The sequence below is a fragment of the Phalaenopsis equestris genome, unplaced genomic scaffold (genome assembly GCF_001263595.1).
Source record: "Phalaenopsis equestris unplaced genomic scaffold, ASM126359v1 Scaffold000002, whole genome shotgun sequence".
In the NCBI taxonomy this organism is placed as follows: Eukaryota; Viridiplantae; Streptophyta; class Magnoliopsida; order Asparagales; family Orchidaceae; genus Phalaenopsis; species Phalaenopsis equestris.
In genome coordinates this window covers 37522365-37542702 of record NW_018164444.1, presented here as the reverse complement: position 1 = coordinate 37542702, position 20338 = coordinate 37522365, and the positions used below count along the sequence as shown (strand labels likewise).

General features: G+C 37.0%; 1 protein-coding gene across 4 annotated transcripts in view; it reads left to right on the top strand.

Moving 5' to 3' along the window:
* Positions 1 to 2232: 2232 nt before the first annotated feature.
* The window catches only part of LOC110017826 (MLO-like protein 12), a 64021-nt gene continuing 45915 nt past the window's right edge, over positions 2233 to 20338 (top strand). Inside the window, exons 1-9 of one of the 4 annotated variants that reach the window (XM_020714944.1) lie at positions 2233 to 2445; positions 2532 to 2589; positions 2677 to 2840; positions 2947 to 3066; positions 3176 to 3236; positions 3802 to 3890; positions 15519 to 15593; positions 19430 to 19518; positions 19604 to 19653. In XM_020714944.1, coding sequence (XP_020570603.1) covers positions 2332 to 2445; positions 2532 to 2589; positions 2677 to 2840; positions 2947 to 3066; positions 3176 to 3236; positions 3802 to 3890; positions 15519 to 15593; positions 19430 to 19518; positions 19604 to 19653 — 820 coding nt within the window. In that variant the 5' untranslated portion in view covers positions 2233 to 2331. The remainder of the gene's footprint in view (positions 2446 to 2531; positions 2590 to 2676; positions 2841 to 2946; positions 3067 to 3175; positions 3237 to 3801; positions 3891 to 15518; positions 15594 to 19429; positions 19519 to 19603; positions 19654 to 20338) is intronic. The other 3 variants (XM_020714943.1, XM_020714942.1, XM_020714945.1) reach the window with 3 other exon arrangements.

Here is a 20338-nt window from a genome sequence, read left to right as displayed (position 1 = left end):
CCCATATCTTTTATTCCTTTGAACTCCTAAATATCTGTTCCAACTTGAGTCATTCCCTTTTGACCTTCCTATGTCTAACTTTGAAAACTTAAGCTTTGAAAACTAGAAGACAAAAGCATTGATCTGAATCGAGAGCTTTCTTAAATAATTTCAGTCATTTTAGATGTAATTAACTATAGAGGTTTACCTTCATAGGGAAATAAGAACCTAGGTAAAATAAACCATATCTAATCTCTAGATAGGGGAACTTGTCGTTCAACAAAAAAGTTTTGCGGATCAAACATATGTCATAAACTATTTAATTTATATAATCAAGCTTGTTATCAAGTAGTATGTCTATCTCTCGGGATAGTGCATTGATTGTGGTATAATGCTCGGTTATTTATACAATTGATATATGGGATGTGTTCGGTCCCATATTTTCCAAAATTAAAACACTACTTTTCAAAATTACATATCTACATTAAATATATTTTTCAAACTGATCGACCCAAAATTATGACCGACACTATCTTGATGTGGTAATCTTCAGTTGGTTGCGTTGTGAATCAATCTCCTATTAGATGAATGATGACAAAGTTATTTATATGATAGAGAGATTTTTCTGGGGCTAGAGTAAAGCTTGAATTTGGTTAAAAATTATCATCATTTTATCATAAATTTAATGCATTATATTTAATCACGAGGCAATAGAATCTTAATTTCTTCATAAATATCTATAAAAGATAGATTACACCCTATCATTGAATGGCACAGAAGAATAATATTAATGAAAAGATAATAATTAATGAAAATTTGAAAGTAAATGGTTTACTATTCCTTAAGAGAATACTTAACAAATTGGCCTTTATGTTTAGTCTCAATGTACTTCTTTATGAATGTTAATGAAGAAAGTATTGTGTGAAGTCCAAAATGATTACCTAAGATTATGAGTTAAGCACATTAGATTGAAAGGTAAGTAAAGCTCATAGTAGTGGCAAGGTCATGAATACTTTATGGTTGAGGAATATTTAGCTTGACACTGAAGTGGCCTTATGTATGTTTACTCAAAATTGATCAATGCAATCGCGTATTTGATTGTGAGGGATTAAAACTCCAACCTATAGAAATTAACTATTAGTCATACATTATAAGAGAAAAGTTAAGAGAAGTAATCAAGTTATCCATCTACAAGCTTGTCACTTTTAAAATAAGCATTTGCTAAATGGTTTATACTTATCAAGAAAAAAAAATGATGATTTTGATGTAATTGAAGAGCTAGTTTTTAGATTGATGAACACTTCAAAATGCCTCTCCCTTATCATGATCATTGTGTTTATTAATCTTTGAATCGACATTTATAAATCCTACAACAGTTGCATATTTTCTTACAAATATTGTGAAGTTATTTCCTACTTGAAGATTCATGATGATATGAGCTTTTTATCATTGAGCTACACCAAGAGATCACACAAATAAAAAATAGAGTTGAAATCCACATCTAATGCAAGGGTTTTTATGTGAAAAATCAAATACATATCAAACCCAGTTCAATTAATATAGCCCATATACTCAGATTTCAAGGTCATGAAAGTGTGCTCCTCCTAGTAATTATAAAATCAAAATTACTGGCTCGATCTACTATGAATCTGATATAAGTTATTATCGAAATAGAAACAAGTAATGGTGTTTGTCTAATTCATTTGATAACAAACAAAGGTGGTAAGGTGATGACAAATATCAAAATCGATTGATTAAGGGCACCAACAAAGAAAATATGATGAACTGGGGTATTGATAAGGAATAGTAACAACATTAGTTATGTCCATTATTAATGCTTATTGATGCGGTGATGTGATAGTTGTGTCACAGTACCTAACCAATGACACTGATTGATGCTGATAAAAATAAATGTCAATAAATAACAGAGGGTAAGGATTCTTTCAATTAGAGAAAAAACTATGGAATTAGGGGGCCGATATCCATATTATTTAATTTATTTTGAGGTATGTTTTTTTTTTCTAAAAATTCAAAAGGCACCATATGACAATCTAAAATAAGCTCTCTTATTCTCCCACCCCCACTTCGGTATATAAAATTTTATAAATATTTGGATGCCTTGATTACATCCAAATGTTGCATTATTTGGCCCACAAGAATCATCATGTAGTGATGCATGCTTCTATTAAAATTGTATAAAGAAGGATTCAACGATCTAAAATTTAGTCACAGAAGTTATTAATATAAATTTCTGATTCGAGAGCGGCATCGCACTTGCAGCCAATCAAATTATATGTATATAGTGCCATTGTAGCTGTTGGATCTGAAAAGGAGCTGCGCCAAAATCAGGGAATGGGGACGGGGGAATCTCTGGCTTTCACGCCGAGCTGGGCTGTCGCTTCCCTCACAGCTCTCCTTGTCGCCCTTTCTCTTCTTCTGGAGACCTTGCTCCATCTCCTATCTCATGTAGTGCTCCCATCTCTTCCTTTTCTTTCTCTCTGAAGCCTGACCTAGGATTAATAATTAAGCATATTTCTTTTATTAACCCGCAGTTTGTGGATTCAAGAAGACGAAAGACTCTCAACCTTACCGTCGACCAATTAAAGTCAGGTGATGAAGTATAGATAGAAACGGTTTGATTCAGTCAATAAGAACCAAAAGATGGTTGAATTCTTTTTGTTTTTTGTTGGTGTTTAGGATTGAGAAATATGGGGTTCATCACTCTGCTGCTTACTGTGGCAAAGCGGCCCGTATCAAAGATTTGCATTCCAAAAAGTTTAGCAGGCACTTTTCTTCCGTGCAACCATGAGACTCCATTAGATGAGTCCGAAGCTTTAGAGGTCGAAAATACTTGCGACGAGGTCAGCATGGAGGAATTAGGAGCATTAATTACTGGGTGTTTGATGTGTTTAATTTGGTGATTGAAATTTTATTTTATTTACATGTTAATGTATTTTTTTTTTCTAGCAGGGAAAAATACCTATTCTGTCTCCAAACGGAACCCAGCAGCTGCAGGTGTTGATAATGATGCTTGCTGTTTTTCATCTAACTTGTTCCCTGATCACTTTGGGTCTTCGAGAGATGAAGGTACATGGTTTTTGGCTAAATCACAATCTTCTAGTATTGATTAAAGTGAGCATTTCTATAAGAGCTTTTATATGGCAGTCTTAGAAATCATGTATTTATTTTTTGTCAGATGAAAAAATGGGAACTGTGGGAAGCAGAAACGAATACTTTGGATCACAAGTTAACTTTTGGTGAGTTATGACTGATTGCCTCTGTTGAGAAAAGGAACAGTCTCCCTTGAGTCCTTCCGTTAGTTGAGGAAATCATATTAAATGTTATTAGTTTGTATTAGGTCAATCTGTTTTAGTTAAATTAATCACTAATTCTCAATATAATCCACCTTGAGGCCCTATTTCACCGAAGAAATGGAATGCCAATAAATGGAAAAAAGAAAATAAATAAAAAGAAATAATAATGGAGAATTTTAATTTTTTGTTTCTTCTAAGAAGGGCATGTATGAGTTATGCGTACATTTTTTTAGTCTATTTTTAGAAAGGGTTGACATTGTAATTATCAATAAAATGACACAATTGTCATATTTTTTGAATAAATCTATTTTTCTATTAATTATATTAGACTTAAATACCCAATCTTGTAATTATATAATATAATATGGTTGCATTCCCTCAATTTTTCATCAATCAAATAGACCTTTAGTTTAAGAAAAAGGGATCCATCCTGAAGTTTCCAATCAGCACAAAACATAAAAATAATTCTTCTTTTTTTAATTTATGACTTGTCTTAATGTCTGTACAGATAATAGAAGATTTATGCTTACCAAGGAAACTGTTTTTGGTCGAAGGCATTTGAAGTTCTGGAGCAACAATGTTATACTTCTTTGGATTGTTAGTAAGAGAATAATTTCTAGTCGCACTTGTTTGTTGGAAAGTGTCTTAAATTCGGGGTTTATCATTTCTTAAATATAATTTAATATTAAAATTAATCATCTTTTTAAACTAGGAATAAATAAATGTATGTTTCTAATTTTCTGATCTTTAATTTTACTTAACATAGTACTACTACTAAAGAGGTAACAAAAATTACGATGAAGGAGAATTTCTCAACATCCTAAACAAGAAAAAAAGTTAATAATAATAATAATAATAATAATAATAATAATAATAATAATAATAATAATAATAATAATAATAATAATAATAATAATAATAATAATAATAATAATAATAATAATAATAATAATAATAATAATAATAATAATAATAAAGCAATAAAAAGTAATGAAGGGGTTCTTTTAGTTTTAGATTTGGTAGAAAATTTATACACAAATTTAATAACGAGGTAAAAAGTAATGAAGGGGTTCTTTTAGTTTTAGATTTGGTAGAAAATTTATACACAAATTTAATAACGAGGCACACATTTACTTTTCCTTGCCTTCCATCGACTGCTTTTTGAGCGATAACTCTGTTGAATCTAATTTTGTCCTGTAAATCACACTCAAGGAATTAAGTATAGAACATGAGAGAATGGGAGAGAGAGAGAGATTGAGTGCACAGTAGATTAAAGATTCAAGAGTTTTTTTTTACCTCTGGTTCATTAGTATTTTACTGTAGAAATGAACCACTATTTATTGGCAAATGGTGATACAAAAGGTATAACTACCTCTTCCCTTTGCTTTAATAGGGATGCTATAGGGTAATTTGGTAAAAGTAAACGATGATTTCAATAGACATGTAAATGGATAAATAAAGAAGTATTCGACTAGGCCCTGCCTTCCGATTGGTCATTTGTGGTTGATAATCTTTGGTCGGCGAGAGGCCGCTCGACAGGCTATGTCGGGTCCAAGCCGGTCGACTGAAGCTACTTCTTAGTCGGCTGAATCTTTGATCGGTTGGACTTTGTTGTCCAATCAACTTGTGTAGTCCGTCGATTGTGTTTAGACTCTGATCCGAGGGAACTGAGCCAATGGACGCTCCTAGCTCATGTGTTGTACACTTTCATCGTTGGTGGATCCCTCTTGACCACACTTCCTCTGATCTGTTAGATTTCCTCAAGATTCGTGCTATCATATTTTTAGTGTTCATGTCATATTTTTAGTGTTCATATTTAATTCTTCAACTCTTTTGTCTTGACAGTTATGTTGTGATAAGAATTAGAGAATTTAATATAAAAAAGACAATATTTATGATTAGTTAATGATGCAGTAATTGAGCTCCCATTGAAGGGCGAATTTCTTCACATCATTCTTTTGTTTCCTCACTCAATCTATCTGAGTTCCAGCCATCAGTATGGTTAATGAACCACTGGCCAAGATTGAAAAGTTCGGAAAAACTACCTATCAGATGGCCTTTAAAGTTCTGAAGCAAGGGATTGGCTCCTGACCAGACGGGGAGCGAATGCAGAAGGTAGTGGAAAGGAAAGGAAAGGACCGAGGTTTGAAGCGAGGGACTGGCTCTTGACCTGGAAAAACTTCTCCCTTAAGATTCCTTAGTGAGGAGGTGTGGGCGGAAGAACACCGCCCATGAGAGGGCACCCATAAAAGGGAGTCGCACAAAAGCAGATCCTAAGGTGGAAGAGAGTGGCCTCTCACAAAAACAACCGGCCGATTTAGCGGCTCCGGTTCGTCCCCTAGCTCCTGGTGCGGTGTAGACTACTGGGAGAACCGTGCAAGATTTTTCTGATGCCTGGGTGCCATCTGGAGCTTAGGGTGTCGCTGACATTCCTCTGTGAATTGAAGGGTGGCCAACTGTTGAGGAAGGATTATCTTTTAATACTTTAGATTGAGAACAGATCTTAGGTACATTGGACGCCTGTTGAGTGAATTTAGTTTTTCTAAACTTTATTTTATATTGATTTTTAATGTAGATGTTCCGATCACCAAATTGATGATCATCGGTTCCTCTTTTGGGTGATGGGTGTAGACGTGGTCACCAAAGCTATTGGATTTTGAGGTTCTGTTGAAGGTACCTCATGTCAGCCCAAGGATGGAGGCTCTGAGTGTTCCAAAGGGAAGTCCAACCAAAGGCAGTTGTCGGGTTAGAACCTTCTGTTTCGAAGGGAAATCGACTATGTGAGATAGAGGATTCATTCCTCCGAGCGGTTATGTTCCTCCAAGTTGAGGAGATGCACTTGCGGGTTGATCAAGTTCATTGACTGGAAAAGCTGGAAGAGGAAGTGGACACCATGCGTGCTCGAGAGGCCATCCTCTGCAAAGAAGTTGCACCTTTTCGGGCAGAGCTTCTGGTTGTCCGGAAGGCATTTTTAGCCGCCTGAGCGCAGTTTGAAACAGAAAGATTAGACAGGTTCACGTTAGGGGGAGAACTTGTATACAAGGGGTTATTTCAGCGATAGTTTTTCTAGGCTGACGCGACCGCTAATAATTTTGTAAAGTATGTTCTTGAGTAGTTGCTGAGTGATAAAATGTAAATATTTTTTTAATTTAATAAATAAAAATTTTAAACAATTCAGTCTCGATTAGTGTGTTTGATTTAACTCTTTTTCTGTGGCAAGTGACATTATCTATTCCGAGGCGGTTCAAATTTTTCTCCTACCTAATAAATAGGCCTCAATTTATGAAATGCTTGTTTGATCACTTTCTGAGCTCTCCTTCTGTCAGTTATCTTCCTTGTCTTCTCATGGCGTCCAAGTATTATCAAGAGCTTTTCAACATTGTATCTTCCAAGAATCTTCCATCTTGTCGACTCACCAAGTGGATAGCTTTCAATATTCTTACGTTTACGAAAATACTGTAATGCTGAGAGTGGTCAGAAGTAACGACCGAACGACTGATAAATATGACAGGGACTTTGTTGTTGTGGGCTTCCACTGCTTTTTTTCCGGGAGCTGCGGGCAATCCTCAACTGATATGGATTCATTCTCGCACAAGTGATGCAAAATTACATTGTCGTCGTGATGACGTTTGTGGTCTTCCTCCAGCGACTGTCCATCCCGTGGTTGTTCAACCTTTTCTCTTACTGTTTCAACTTTAAGATCGATTGAGATTGCTACGCAATGCTCTTCGTAAGTCCCAACCTTTGCCTCATGGTGCTAGAAAACAAAATCAAGGACTGAAAGAGGAAGTTTCGGGTTGGCTCTTACCAAGGAGGTTGGTTGGTTAGCGTCTGGTCCGTCGTGTGCTCCCTAAAAAAGGGGAATAAGCTACCTGACTCCCTACGAAAGCATGAGTACATGATCGAGGTCCAAGAGTTGTTGCTGCATCAGTACTTGGATGCAGACGTTCTAGACAAGTTGCCGTGGAGCGAAAAATTTGGCGCCATGACCAATGGGTTATGGGAAGCCTCTAATGCCCGGGAGGCCAACCAAAGTGTGAAGGCTCTGCCATGGTGGTCGAGAAGAAGTCGAGGGCGAACGTTGCCCAACCATAGCTGACTCTGCCCCCTGCTTGCAACAATAGCCAGTTTTAGTCCGGGCTAGTACGATAGGTATGTAATTTGTTTCTTTAGATATCACTAAATAATTTCTCATGCTTTGTGGAGTTATGGTTGACTAAATGATTTTTCATCTAGTGATGGAACCATCGGAGCTCGCCGGGAGGAATCACTGAAGACTCCCAGTTTCTTTCGGGGGGAAGAGGGGGGAACTTCCTTGGCCATTGATGACAAATAAATCCAACCACACGATGTCTCCTACATAGACACTTAGTCAGGAGGCTAGGTGAATCGCCCCTCACCCATACAGTTGGATTTCAGTTTTGAGGTTAACGACAATGCTAATGCTGATGATGAGTCAGATTTGAGCCCTTTGGTGGGTGATATTTCACATTGGGAGGTGAAGGCCCCCGTCGAAGACGAATCCTTGGCCCCTCCCCCTATACAGAAACGAAATGGTTCTCCCCTAGGTGGGTTCCATCTATAGAGGACGGCTCTAATGTTTGGTTAAGTTTCGTAGGGCATTTTTACCTAGTGATACGCTAGCGGCGATAAATTACCCTTGGCTCTTAGCAGTGGTCATTCGTCTGACTCTATTGAACAATTGTTGAATAGCTTTAAAGGAGCGAACTTCAGTCAGATAAGCGACTGATTCCATTTAATGGTGTGGTCAACCTCCCATTACAAGGCTACATCTTTCCACCGGATGGAAGAGAAGAAGGTGACCGCCGAGAAGCTGATACTAAAGTGATCGCTCAATAGAGGGAGGTTGAAAAAAGAGCCATCCGGGGGAAAAAGTGACTGAAGTTCTCCACCTAGAGCCAGATGAGGGAAAATAAGGAATATGAGGAAGCCATCATGACTCTGGAGGAGGAGAAAAAAAGTTGAGGGAGGCGAATGGTGGCCACCGGGGAGCATGTCAGGGTCTTTCCCAACAACATCGGGTGGGCATATCCTTGACAGCTCACAATTTTGTAAAGGAGGCCGTGGTAGACTTGAAGTGGGTTGATCTGGAGCAGTTGTTCACCATTCTTTCTGACCCAATGAAATACAGTGAGGAGTCTCCGAGAGCGGGCAAAAGAGATGATAGTGATGGCTGGTGGCTTGTGGCGACCGCTCCTTAGTGTTTTCCTTTTTTATTTCTATAAAATTTAGGAGAGTTTTGCTTGTTTTGGTTGATCTCATCCGACAGCCATTGTAAAAGGGCCGATAGAAAAAACTTACATAATATTTTCATATCAAATGGAAGAATTATTTTGGTTATTTTACTACTTGTTTTTATCTTATGCTGCTTTTATTTTCTTTTTACGGATTGGTTGTTAGGGTTGTGATGACAGTCAAAGTTTTTCGAACATGTGATATTATTACCATTCTAGTTTGTGTTGGCCACTCGAACCAAGTCTTAACTTTCTCTCCCATCCCTTCTATTCGACCATGCTGGCACCTTGACGGGGTCTCACCTTTCGCCAGGTGTTGATCGTGTCGCTACCTTGCTAAGGGTAATCACCAAGACTTGCCGCCAATGTGATTTACGCGCTTCTATTCATTGATGATCTTGTCGCTAAAGATTAGGGAACCACCTTTGAGAATATGGGTTTGTCGAGCTAGGAGATAGAAATTTTAGTGCTTGGTTATAAGTCTCATTTCTTGAGTTCTTTACTGATCGGATATCTCATGTCGTCGTCAGATTTTAGATGGTTGTTTTCACCATTTGAACATCTTGTGTCTCTCAGTTATGCTATTGGGTTGCCAATTTCACGAGTGCAATGTAGGTCAGAGTGGCTAGGGATCCCGAGTTTCTCGAGTGTTTAACCAAACGTGAAATTTTGCGTAAAAATTTAGTCAAATAGCATTTTTATTATTTTTTTCATGAAATTTTCCAATTGCATGGAGTGAAACCGCCTTTATTGATTTTTTTTGGTACAAGGAATATTTTCTAAAGAAAGAATAGTCTTAAGTCTTCTTTGCACCAAGTTCATGGGCCTCCCTTCCCAGTGTACATCGTTAGTTTGTAGGTTCCTAGTACTACCTTTCGGTCGCTGATGAGTGACCCCGTCTAGGTCTCGTCCAGTTTGCTTAACATCTGGCCACATGCAACTAGGTCGGCTTTCTTCAAGACTAGACCCCCAATGCTGATGGTCTTCTCCTTAGCATGTCGATTGTAGTTGCGTGCAGTACATCTTTTAATTTCTTTTTGCCAGAGGGCGGATAGAGTTTGCATCTCCCCTACTACGTTGAGTGCCAGTGCCGCTCCATCATTTGGCTTCTGCCATTCGGCCAAGTTCTCCTCATCGAATGTGGAGGTTGCCATGAATCATTGGCTGTGGAGGTTGTACTCGACCGGTTGCATAACCTCCATCCTATGCGAAAGCATATAAGGAGTTTGGTCGGTCGCCGTTGATGATATGTTCTGAACGGGCGACAAGGACGAAAGCAAGTCTGCCCAATAACCTTTCTCTCTTTCTACCTTCTTTCATAGTAAGTTTAAAAACATCTTGTTAGCAGCTTCAGCTTAGCCATTAGTTTTAGGATGGTGTACATAAAGTGAGTTTAAGACTAATGCCTTGGCTTTGATCGAAGTTCCTTTACTCCCTGGTCAGCAAACTATCCCATCGTCGGTGATGAGTACCAAGGGGAGCCTGCACCGACAAATAACATCCGTCCAGATGAAATTCCGGATGGTTTCTGCTATAATTCGAGTGAGTTCTTTGGCTATAATCTAAGACGACATAGAGGAATTCGTGCTAACCTTTTGAAGGCGCAAATGATATGAGTATTTCGAGTCCCTAGATGACGATGGGTCAACGACTGACGATTGTCTGTAGCTTGTGAACCAACTGGTGTTTCAAGGTGGCATACTTTTGGCACTACTCACATCTCTTAGAAAATTTCTCCGCATCCTTCATAGTCTGGGCCAAAAATAACACTCTCGTTGTCTTTTGTGTGCTAATGTCCTTCCCCCGGAGTGAGACCCGCACTTTCCATAATGCAATTCTATGAGAATGTCTTCAACTTTGTTCTCCTTGACGCACATCAGATAGAGTGAGGTCGTCAACTTCCAAAAAAAGGTCTTGCCAATCATGAGGTACTGCGCGGTCTTGAACATAAATCTCCTTGGATCAATGATTTCTTCAACAACTTTTCTTGCTTTCAAGTAAATGATGTAAGGGTCTACCCAGCTCTTCGTTTCTTCGAATTCTACTTTCATCACCTCGGATTTTTTGATAGTTGGCTTAACTAATTTTTGGGGGGTCCCCTCCCTCAGGGGAATGCATCTAGATATCAGATCGATGACCTGATTATCCTCCTGACTAACATGTTCAATTTTTAAGTTAGCGAACTTCAAGATCTTTATTTTAGTCTTGCTGAGGTATTTCACCATCATTTCATCTCGTCTTGAACTCCACATTAACTTGGTTCACCACCAGATGCAAATTAGATTTCATCAGGAGGCACCGAACACCCATTCGTATGCCAGAAGCAAGCCAACTATTATGGCATCATACTTTGTTTGATCATTGATAACTTTAAATTATAGGACAACTGAATGATAGAGGTGCTCCCTAGTGAGACTACTCTGTGTCAGACCATCCTGTCTGATTGGAGGCCCCATCTGTGTGCAAAACTCATGTTTTGCCGCTGGTGTCAACTCCTTCATTAAGTCCGGGTTGTTCAGAAAAATCAGTTAGGAAATTTGTTACTGTCTTTGCCTTGAAAGCTATTTTGGGGATGTATGATAGATTGAATTCGTTCAGCTCCATGGCCCACTTAAAGCCAACCGGAGTGCTTCGACGGAGTGAGAACTGACTTTAGTGGGTGATCGGTAATGACCTGATTCAAGTGTGATGGAAGTATGTTTGAAGCCTACCGGCAGAGATAATCAAAACAAATTTAGTTTCTCTATAATTGAGTACCTGAGTTCCGCGTTCTGAAGCACCCGTCTGGTAGAGTAAACAAGGAATTGCATTCTTGGTCCTCCCTAACCAATACAGACCGACGACCTCGGGTCCCACTCTCAAGTACAAGAGAGTTTTTTGCCAGGCTTTGGACTCTAAAGGAGTGGCGACGTTGCCAGGGAATCCTTCTGGTTTTTTAATGCTTGCTCATAGTTCTTCGACTAATCCAAACCTTTGGTCTTCCTCAGTATCTCTAAAAAAGTTGAGCATTTGTCGCCAGACTTCGAGACAAAACAATTGAGTCCTGCTATACAACCGATCCATTTCTGGACTTCCTTAATATTCCCTGGGAATGACATGTTCAGAAGTGCTTACACTTTCTTCGGATTTGCCTTTATTATTTCAAGGGTCAAGAGATAACCAAGAAATTTTCCAGTGAAGGCTCCAAATTTACATTTTAGTGGATTGAGTTTGATGTTATATTATTTTAGTGTTTGAAATGTTTTTTTTAAATTTTTTATATCCTGTTCGGTAGACCGACTTTTAACTAAGAATCATCCACATATATTTCAATACTTTTTCTTTTTGATTTGAAAATATTACATCCATTAAATGCTGGTAGGTAGCTCCAACATTTTTTGGTCCAAAAGACATTACATTATAACATTACATGCTATCACTTGTAAGAAATGCTGTCTTCTCCACGCCAGCTGGATGCATTTTGATCTGGTGGTAGCTGGAGAAGGCATCCAGGAAGATCATCATAAAAGTGCCGACCATTGAGTCTACTAGGGCAACAATTCTTGGCAGTAGAAAGTTGTCCTTCGGGCAAGCGAAGTTTAGATTGGTGAAGTTCACACACATTCTTCACTTATCGTTCGCTTTTCGCATCATCAACACGTTGAAGACCCAGGACAGGCACTGCACCTTTGGATGAGATGAGCACCTTCAGCTTCCGCACTTCTTTGTGTATCAACTTGGCTAGCTTCATAGAAGAGGGCCTTATCTTCTACTTCATCAGCCGGATGGTTGAGCTAACGTTTAGGCAGATGCCTGTCATTTTTGCAGTGAACCAGGCAAATACTTCTTGATGACTCTGAAGATTGTGGACTAGCAAATTCTTATGCCTTGCATCAAAATTTTCGATATTTAGAAAAGATCTATTGGGCTCTTTATTATTCGTAGGAATTTCTAGAGTGGCCTAGCTGGTCCAGAGAGCCCCCTTTCGTTAGTCTTGGATTTCTAATGGCTCCTGCTCCATGCTCTAACTGCTCGGAGGTAGTAGGTTCGAAAGTGCTCTAAGTTCTCCCGCACGGTAATGACCTCTCAGTTACCTGGAAAATTCACCGTGATGTGGTATGTCAATATCATAGTTCTAAAGTTGTTAAGCAGTAGGCGTCCAAAGATAACGTTGTAGGTAGGCGGCGAGTCTACCACCAAGAAATCCTCCACGCAGGTGATGACCTTTCCGTGCTTGGAAACTTCACCGAGACATGGTATGTCAAAACCATAGTTCTGAAGTTGTTAAGCAGTGAGCGCCCAAAGATGTCATTGCAGGTAGACGACGAGTCTACCACCAAGAAATCCTCCATGTAGGTGAATTGTTTGTCACCTTCCCATAGGTGACCACGAGCGGGATGACTCCCAAGGCCTCCTTTCTTTCTATGGAAAAACTATAGAGAGGGTAGTCCGGTGCGACCAACTGGTTGATCAAAATATTCATTTTGTCGAACATCAATTTGAATAGGATATTCATAGAACTACCAGTGTCGATTATGATACTACCAATCTAGTAGTTGTTTATCAAAGCGGTAACAACGATGACGTCATTAAAGGGGTCGCCATTCATTGGCAAATTAAAATCTGTGAAAGTGATTAGTTGGTAGGGGTTGCACCTTGGTGTTGAGACTGTCGCGTACGATTCTCCTGTCAGAGCCTTTTCTGACTGGCATGTTGGGAGTAATACCCATCTCCCCCCTAATATTGTCGGTACTACCCACCCCAACAATGTGGATGTCATTTGCTCTGAATGGTTCACCTTACACCTCATCAACTGGAGCCTTCCCTTACTTTCTGGTAGCTGGCACGGGTGCTACAAACTCCTCAAGATTGCCAACTCAGATTAATTCTTCAACTTGGCCGCGGAGGTGCCTGCACTCTGTGTCATGGCTATGCTCTCTATGGCACTTTTAGAACTTTTTTCGATCTTGAAGAAAGGCTTTAGTTTTTATCAGGGCAGTCTGCTTGAAGTATTCCTTATTCTTAATGTTCTCAACAATCTCTATCATGGCAAGACTCAAAGGGGTCATGTTTGGTGCTCTGTGATCACTTGCTCGCCACTCATAAAAACTAGCAAGTTGCTTGTCATGGTTCCTCGTTTGGTCTCCAGGTTGGTGTTTTCGCCTGGCCCTTCTATTGTCTTAGGATAGCCAACTATCTTCATATTGACGACGGTTGGAAGGACACGGGCCATTTTTTGGTCTCCACCCGTTGTCCCGCGAGCCTCTCTTATATGGGCGACAATTTGATTGTTCATGTTTGTGGTGGAAGTTGCCGACACTTTCTTCGGCTGCGATGTGGTTGTTGGCCATCTCCAATAGCTCGGTCAGGGTCTTTGGCTACTATCGACCGAGGTTGTATTGAAACCTCTCTCCCCTCAGCCATTGGGTCAAGGCAGTGTGCGTCACCCCAGGCTTCAGATCCTTCACCTCCAACATCTTCTGCTTGAATCTGGTTATGCAAGAGCAAAAGCTCTCATTTTTGCCCTTGCTTAACTTGTCATAAAGCTTGTGAGCTCTTCTTGGCGCTCTAGGTGCTAGCAAGCGATGCTGGAAACATTCTCCTAAAATCAGCAAAGGAGGCAATCACTACTATCGGTTGTTGAACCACCTAAAGGTTGACTCCCTTAGCGTAGTATAAAATAGTTGGCACTTCAATGCTTCAATGATCCAGAGAAGGCAGACGACCAACTCAAAAGAAGCGATATGGTTGGTCAGATCAGTCTAACCCTTATCTGACTTGAGTAAAGGAATCTTGAATTTCTTCGATGGTTTGACGTCAAAAATCTGCTGGAAGAATGCATTCTTCGGCTATATGTGGGCCTCAACAGGTTCAAACCTCTGTTTACTCATTGATGCAAATCCAACACTGTCCTAGTACTGGGAGTTTGCAAATCTTTCTGTCCCCTAAGCCGCTCGATGGCCTTCGGTTTCGAGTTCTTCCTCCTAAGGGTTCTGCTCTCGTGAAACTTGTTCTCTTCCTCCGAGGACTGCTCAGGTCAACCCCACCATCTGACCCAATATCTGGTCTCGCAGTTCTTGAATCTATATCTGAACAAACTCCCTAGTCCAGTCTATATTTTACGTGTCTCTAAGATGAGTTTCTTCTTAGTGTGGTGCTCTTCTTATTGGTGACATTATTACATGCTCACTGCACCATTCATGATGTTGAATTTGAATTCATCCTATGTTTCTCACCTAAGAAATTGAGCATAAAACAAGAGATAGAGATAGAGATAGAGAGAGAGAGATAGAGATGCACAGTAGATTAATGATTTTAGAGCCTTTTTTACCACTGATTCATTAGCCTTTTACTGTAGAAATTACCCCCTAATTATAAGCAAAGTGGGATACAAAAGTTATAATTACTTGCTTGCCCTTGCTTTAATAGCGACACTACGAGGTGTTATGGTAAAAATAAATAAAGATTTAAATGCACATGTAAATGGATAAATAAATAACTAAGTATTCCGCTTGGCCCTTCTTTTCGATTAGCCATTTGTGGTCGATAATTTTTGGGTTGGCAAGTGGTCGCTCGGCAGGCTCTCTCGGGTTCAAGTTTCCAGCTGACTGAAGTTACTTGTCAGCCGGCTGAACCTTTGACTGGCGGGCCTTCGTTGACCGATCAGCTTCTATACTGTGTCGATCGTTTTTGCACGGTGCTCTATGGGAACTGAGCTGATGGACATTTCTGGCTCATGCATTGTACACTTTAATCATTGGAGTTGATTTCCTCAAGATTTATGATGTCGTGTTTTTAGTGCACATTTTCAAATTTAAAATTTAACAAATTTGCACCTTAATTGAACAAATTGTTCGTTGTGTCATTGTTTTTCATTTTTCTTTTTTACTTCTAGATATTGAACAAAATATTTAAAAAAAAAATAGTTGTGTGGAAAGATTTAAAGATGTATACACTAGATCTAAATCTGCATCTTTTCCTATTTCTGCAGGTTTGCCTTCTGAGACAGTTCACGGGCTCAGTATCAAAAGCTGATTATTTTGCCCTTCGAAGAGGCTTTATTAATGTAAGTTCCTATCGTGATTAAAAAGGGTGTGAAGTGCAAGACTTCTGAAGCATTTTATCTAACTCGTTTAAGAAAAAGTTCGAATCATATGGTTGTGTTTGGTTTGAACGAATTGATAAAATGGAAATGTGGAGAAAATGAAAATAGAAATAATAGAATTGAATTGAGGTTAGATTTTCATCTACTTGTTTTATTGCTAAACTTTTCATATCATATTATTTATTACAATTTATATAAAATTGACCTTTCTACATGTGAGTCACAACAATAATGATTCATACATTTTTTATTTCTTTTGTTAAAAATAATGACTCTTATAGTTTTTAGTTTTTAATATTTTTACCGAAGCAGGTTGGTAGTTGCTAAGAAAAAATGCATTTTTTTTCCAATGCCTACATGTGTATTTTTTTTAAGAAGACTTTGTGATAAATTTATGTTTTTAATTTTATGTTTATACTTTAACACAGATAAAAAAGATTCATGTTATGATTTTTTTTTGATAAGTTTTACGCTGGCTGCCAACTACCTAACACAACCCTCCACTTTTCACATTTGGGCTTGTGACTGGCAATGACAGTGTTACATAGAAAGGTTAATATCTTATGTATTCAAGAAACTAAATTGGTCGGAGAAAAGGCTAAGGTGATTGATAACTTAGGTTTTAAACTTTGATATTTTGATAAGAGTCGCAATAGAATTGGTGTAGGTGTAATTATAGGTAAGAGTTTGAAAATAATGTTGTAAAAAATAATAGCGTTGAAGATAGAATTATAGCCCTTAAGATTATCATTGATATTAAGATTTTGAATATTATAAGTGCTTATGCTCCTCAAGTAGGTTTAGATTTAGTGTCTAAAGATAAATTCTGGAATGACTTAGAAGACTTAATACAAATGATACCTCACGAAGAAAGAATATTTATTGGAGGAGATTTAAATGGACATGTCGGTAGAGTGATGGAAGATTTTAGAAATATTCATGGTGGCTACGATTTTGGAATGACTAATGAAGAAAGTAGAGCTATTTTAGATTTTTCTATAGCGTATGATTTTGTTATTACTAATACTTTATTCAAGAAAAGAGATGAGCATTTCATCTTATTATTTATAAGAATGGATCTAATAAAATACAAATTGATTATTTTCTTATGTGAAGCAGAGATCGTCGAGACCATAAAGATTATAAGGTCATTCCAAGTGAGGATTTAAGTACCCAACATCGTTTATTAGTTCTAGATTTTAGGATGAATAATTGTAAAAGAAAGAATACTAAGACTCATCATCCTAGAATTAGATGGTGAATCTAAAAGACACAAATAAAATTATTTTTATAAGTAAAATTTAAGATTTCAAAATTTGGGGAGTTTATGATGAAGCAAATGCTTTGTGGGATAATGTAACAAACACTATTAAACAAGTAGCAAAAGATGTACTTAGAGAATCAAAAGAAAAATTTCCTTAAATAAAAATAGTTGTTGGTGGAATAATAATGTGGAAGAAAAGATAAAATATAAAAAATTATGTTATAAAAATTGGTTTAAATGTAACAGCTTAGAGAACTGAGAAAAATATCAAACGACCCGTAGGGAGTCTAAAAGAACAATATGTGACACTAAAAATTCTGCTTTTAATAATCTTTATAATAGATTAGATATTAAAGAGGTGAAAATTATATATATAAACTAGCCAAACAAAGAGAAAAGAAAATCTAAAGATTTAACACAAGTAAAGTGTATTAAAGATGAAAATCAAAAAGTGATTTTCTTAGAAAAAAATATTCAACATAGGTGGGTGAGTTATTTTGATAAACTTCTTAATGAAGTTTTTGAAAATATGATCGACCTTAATGATCTTAATATCACTAATAATAATACAACATTTAATTTTTACCGTCGCATTAGTAAAAAAAAGTTGAGGAAGCTTTAAAGAAAACCAAGGGTGAAAAGTCTGTAGGATCTGAAGATATCCCAATTGAAGTATGGAAATGTTTTGGAGATTTGGGAGTTTATTGACTTACTAAACTCTTTAATATTATTTTAAAAACTAAAAAAATGCCCGAGGAGTGGAGGAAAAGTATTTTGGTTCCCATTTTTACGAATAAAGGGGTTGCATAAGAGTGTGCAAATTATAAAGGAATTAAGTTGATGTGTCATACTTTAAAATTATGGGAGAGGGTAATTGAACATAGGTTAAGACTTATTATAAAGATTTCTCATAATCTATTTGGATTTGTCGGGGAGGTCTACTATATAGGTCTACACTATGGAAGCTATACATTTATTGAGAAGCTTGATGGAAAAGTTCAAAGATAATAAGGAGAATCTACATTAGATTTTTATTTTTTATTGCATTAGATTTTTATTGGTTTAAAAAAAGCTTACGATAAGATTCCAAGAGATATTCTTTGGAGATTTCTTGAGAAGGAAGGTGTTGATATGACTTACATTCAAGTCGTTAAAGATATATATACTAGAGCTATTACTTGTGTTCGAGCTGAAGGAGGATTGACCAATTATTTTCCTTTTTTTGTTGGATTACATCAGGGATCGGCTTTAAGCCCATATCTTTTTGCTTTAGTTATGGATGGTCTTACTGGACATTTATAAGAAGATGTACCTTGGTGTATGCTTTCTGCTGATGATATCCTTCTCGTGGATAAGACGAGAAAATGCCCAAGAAAAACTTGATTTATGGAGGTCTACATTGGAGTCTAAAGGTTTTCATTTGAGTAGAACTAAAACTGAATACATGGAATGTAATTTTATTAATAATAGCTCTAGTGACAGAAGTGTAACTTTGGGTGATCAAATTGTTAAAAGGTGTCAATAATTTAGATATCTCGGGTTTGTTGTTCAAAGCGATGGTGATATAGATGGGGATGTTAATAGTAGAATTCAAGTAGGTTGGTTGAAGTGGAGGAATGCTTTGGGCATTTTGTGTGATAGAAAAGTATTGCTTAGACTGAAAGGAAAATTTTATAAGACCTGCAATGCTTTATGACGCTGAATGTTGGCTTTTAAAAGAGAAGCATAATACTAAGTTAAGTGTTTCCGAGATGAGAATGATTAGGTGGATGGGTGGCTTTACACTTGAAGACAAAATGCAAAATGAATATATCCGTGATAGGGTTGGTGTAGCTCATGTGACAGACAAAATTAGAGAAAGTCGTCTTAGATGGTTTGATCACATTAAGCGTCGACCATCTGATGATTCGATTAGGAGAGTATATGTTTTAGATTCGACTTATGTTAAGAAAGAAAGAGGTAGACCTAGGAAGACTTGGGCTTATTGTATAGAAAATGATCTTAATTTATTAGAACTAAATGAAAATATGATACTAAATAGGACGCAATGGAGAAAAATGATTCATGTAGCCGACTCCACGTAGTGGGATTAAGGCTTTGTTGTTGTTGTGTTTGTTTATACTTCAACATGAAATAAAATTTGTTTTGTGCTTTACAAAATTTGGTGGCTTCTTTTGGTGGTGGAGGTGATGGCAGATGCTGGTGGTTGCAACCAATGACGGCGATGATGGCGACAACAACTATGAAAAACATTCAAAACACACATAAGTAGTTTTGGTTATTTATTTAAATATTAATTCAATTTTTCTTAAAATATAAAAGTAATAAAAAATTGATAATTCCAATTTTTTAAATAAAAATAAAAGTGATTCCAAATAATCCTTAGTAAGTCAAAATATTTTCTGATTGTATGCAAATCAAACACAAATTCCAATTACATATACATTGCATTTTCTCTAATTTTTTAAAATCTTTTGGACTTGAGAGTAATGTTTGCACTCCATTTCATACTAACATATTTTGTTTGTGATAGGCGCACCTTGGCACAAATACTGCTTACAACTTTCATAAGTTTCTACGAAGAACATTTGATAATGACTTCAAGGCGGTAGTGACCATCAGGTAAATTCTACCAACAGCTAATACAATGTTCCGACCTTCATTATTCTCACCCATATATTAAAATCTTTTGATTTGGTCAATGCAGCCTTCCACTATGGACATATGTCGTTTTCTTTATATTCTTAAGTGCTGAAGGTATAGAAATCCAACTCCATCTTTATTCTTCTTAAAAAAATAAATTCAGTATAGCAAATATTTCTTCATTTTCAATTATTTTTTCCTAATAAATGCTTATATTATTGGAAATTTTGAACAAAAATCAAATAAAATAAAGAAATCAAACACATGACACATGATTACAAAGTTTGTTTAGATCCACATACATCCACTATTACAGATCAAATACTTATCTAATCTTCATTAAAGCAGTGCATCAAATAAATCTCATGTTATAAATTTGAATATTGATAGAGGTTTTTGTCTTCGACCTCAATATCATCATTCATAAAGTTTTATTAGGGATTTTCAAAGCCTCAAACTTTTAGTGGTAGCAATTTTGTAAACACATCAACAGATTTTATTTTTCTTTCTTTTTAACGACTTGTGATGCTTAAAGTTCTTGCAAACTATATTTAGTGGTACTTGAGTGGTTTGTATATTTCCTTGCTAAATAGATGGTTCTATGGCTACACAAAATGTGTGTGGCATCTTTTGACTTTTCTAATTTGTTCGTAACACTTTTGAGTGTGGCTTGGATCTCCAGATAAAAGTTTTTGATGTTTGGGTATTAATGTTGATATTTTAATAAGTTTTAAATTGGCTGTTAACAATTACTTTTTTTAATCTAATTGCACAAATTTCGAAATTATTTTTATATATC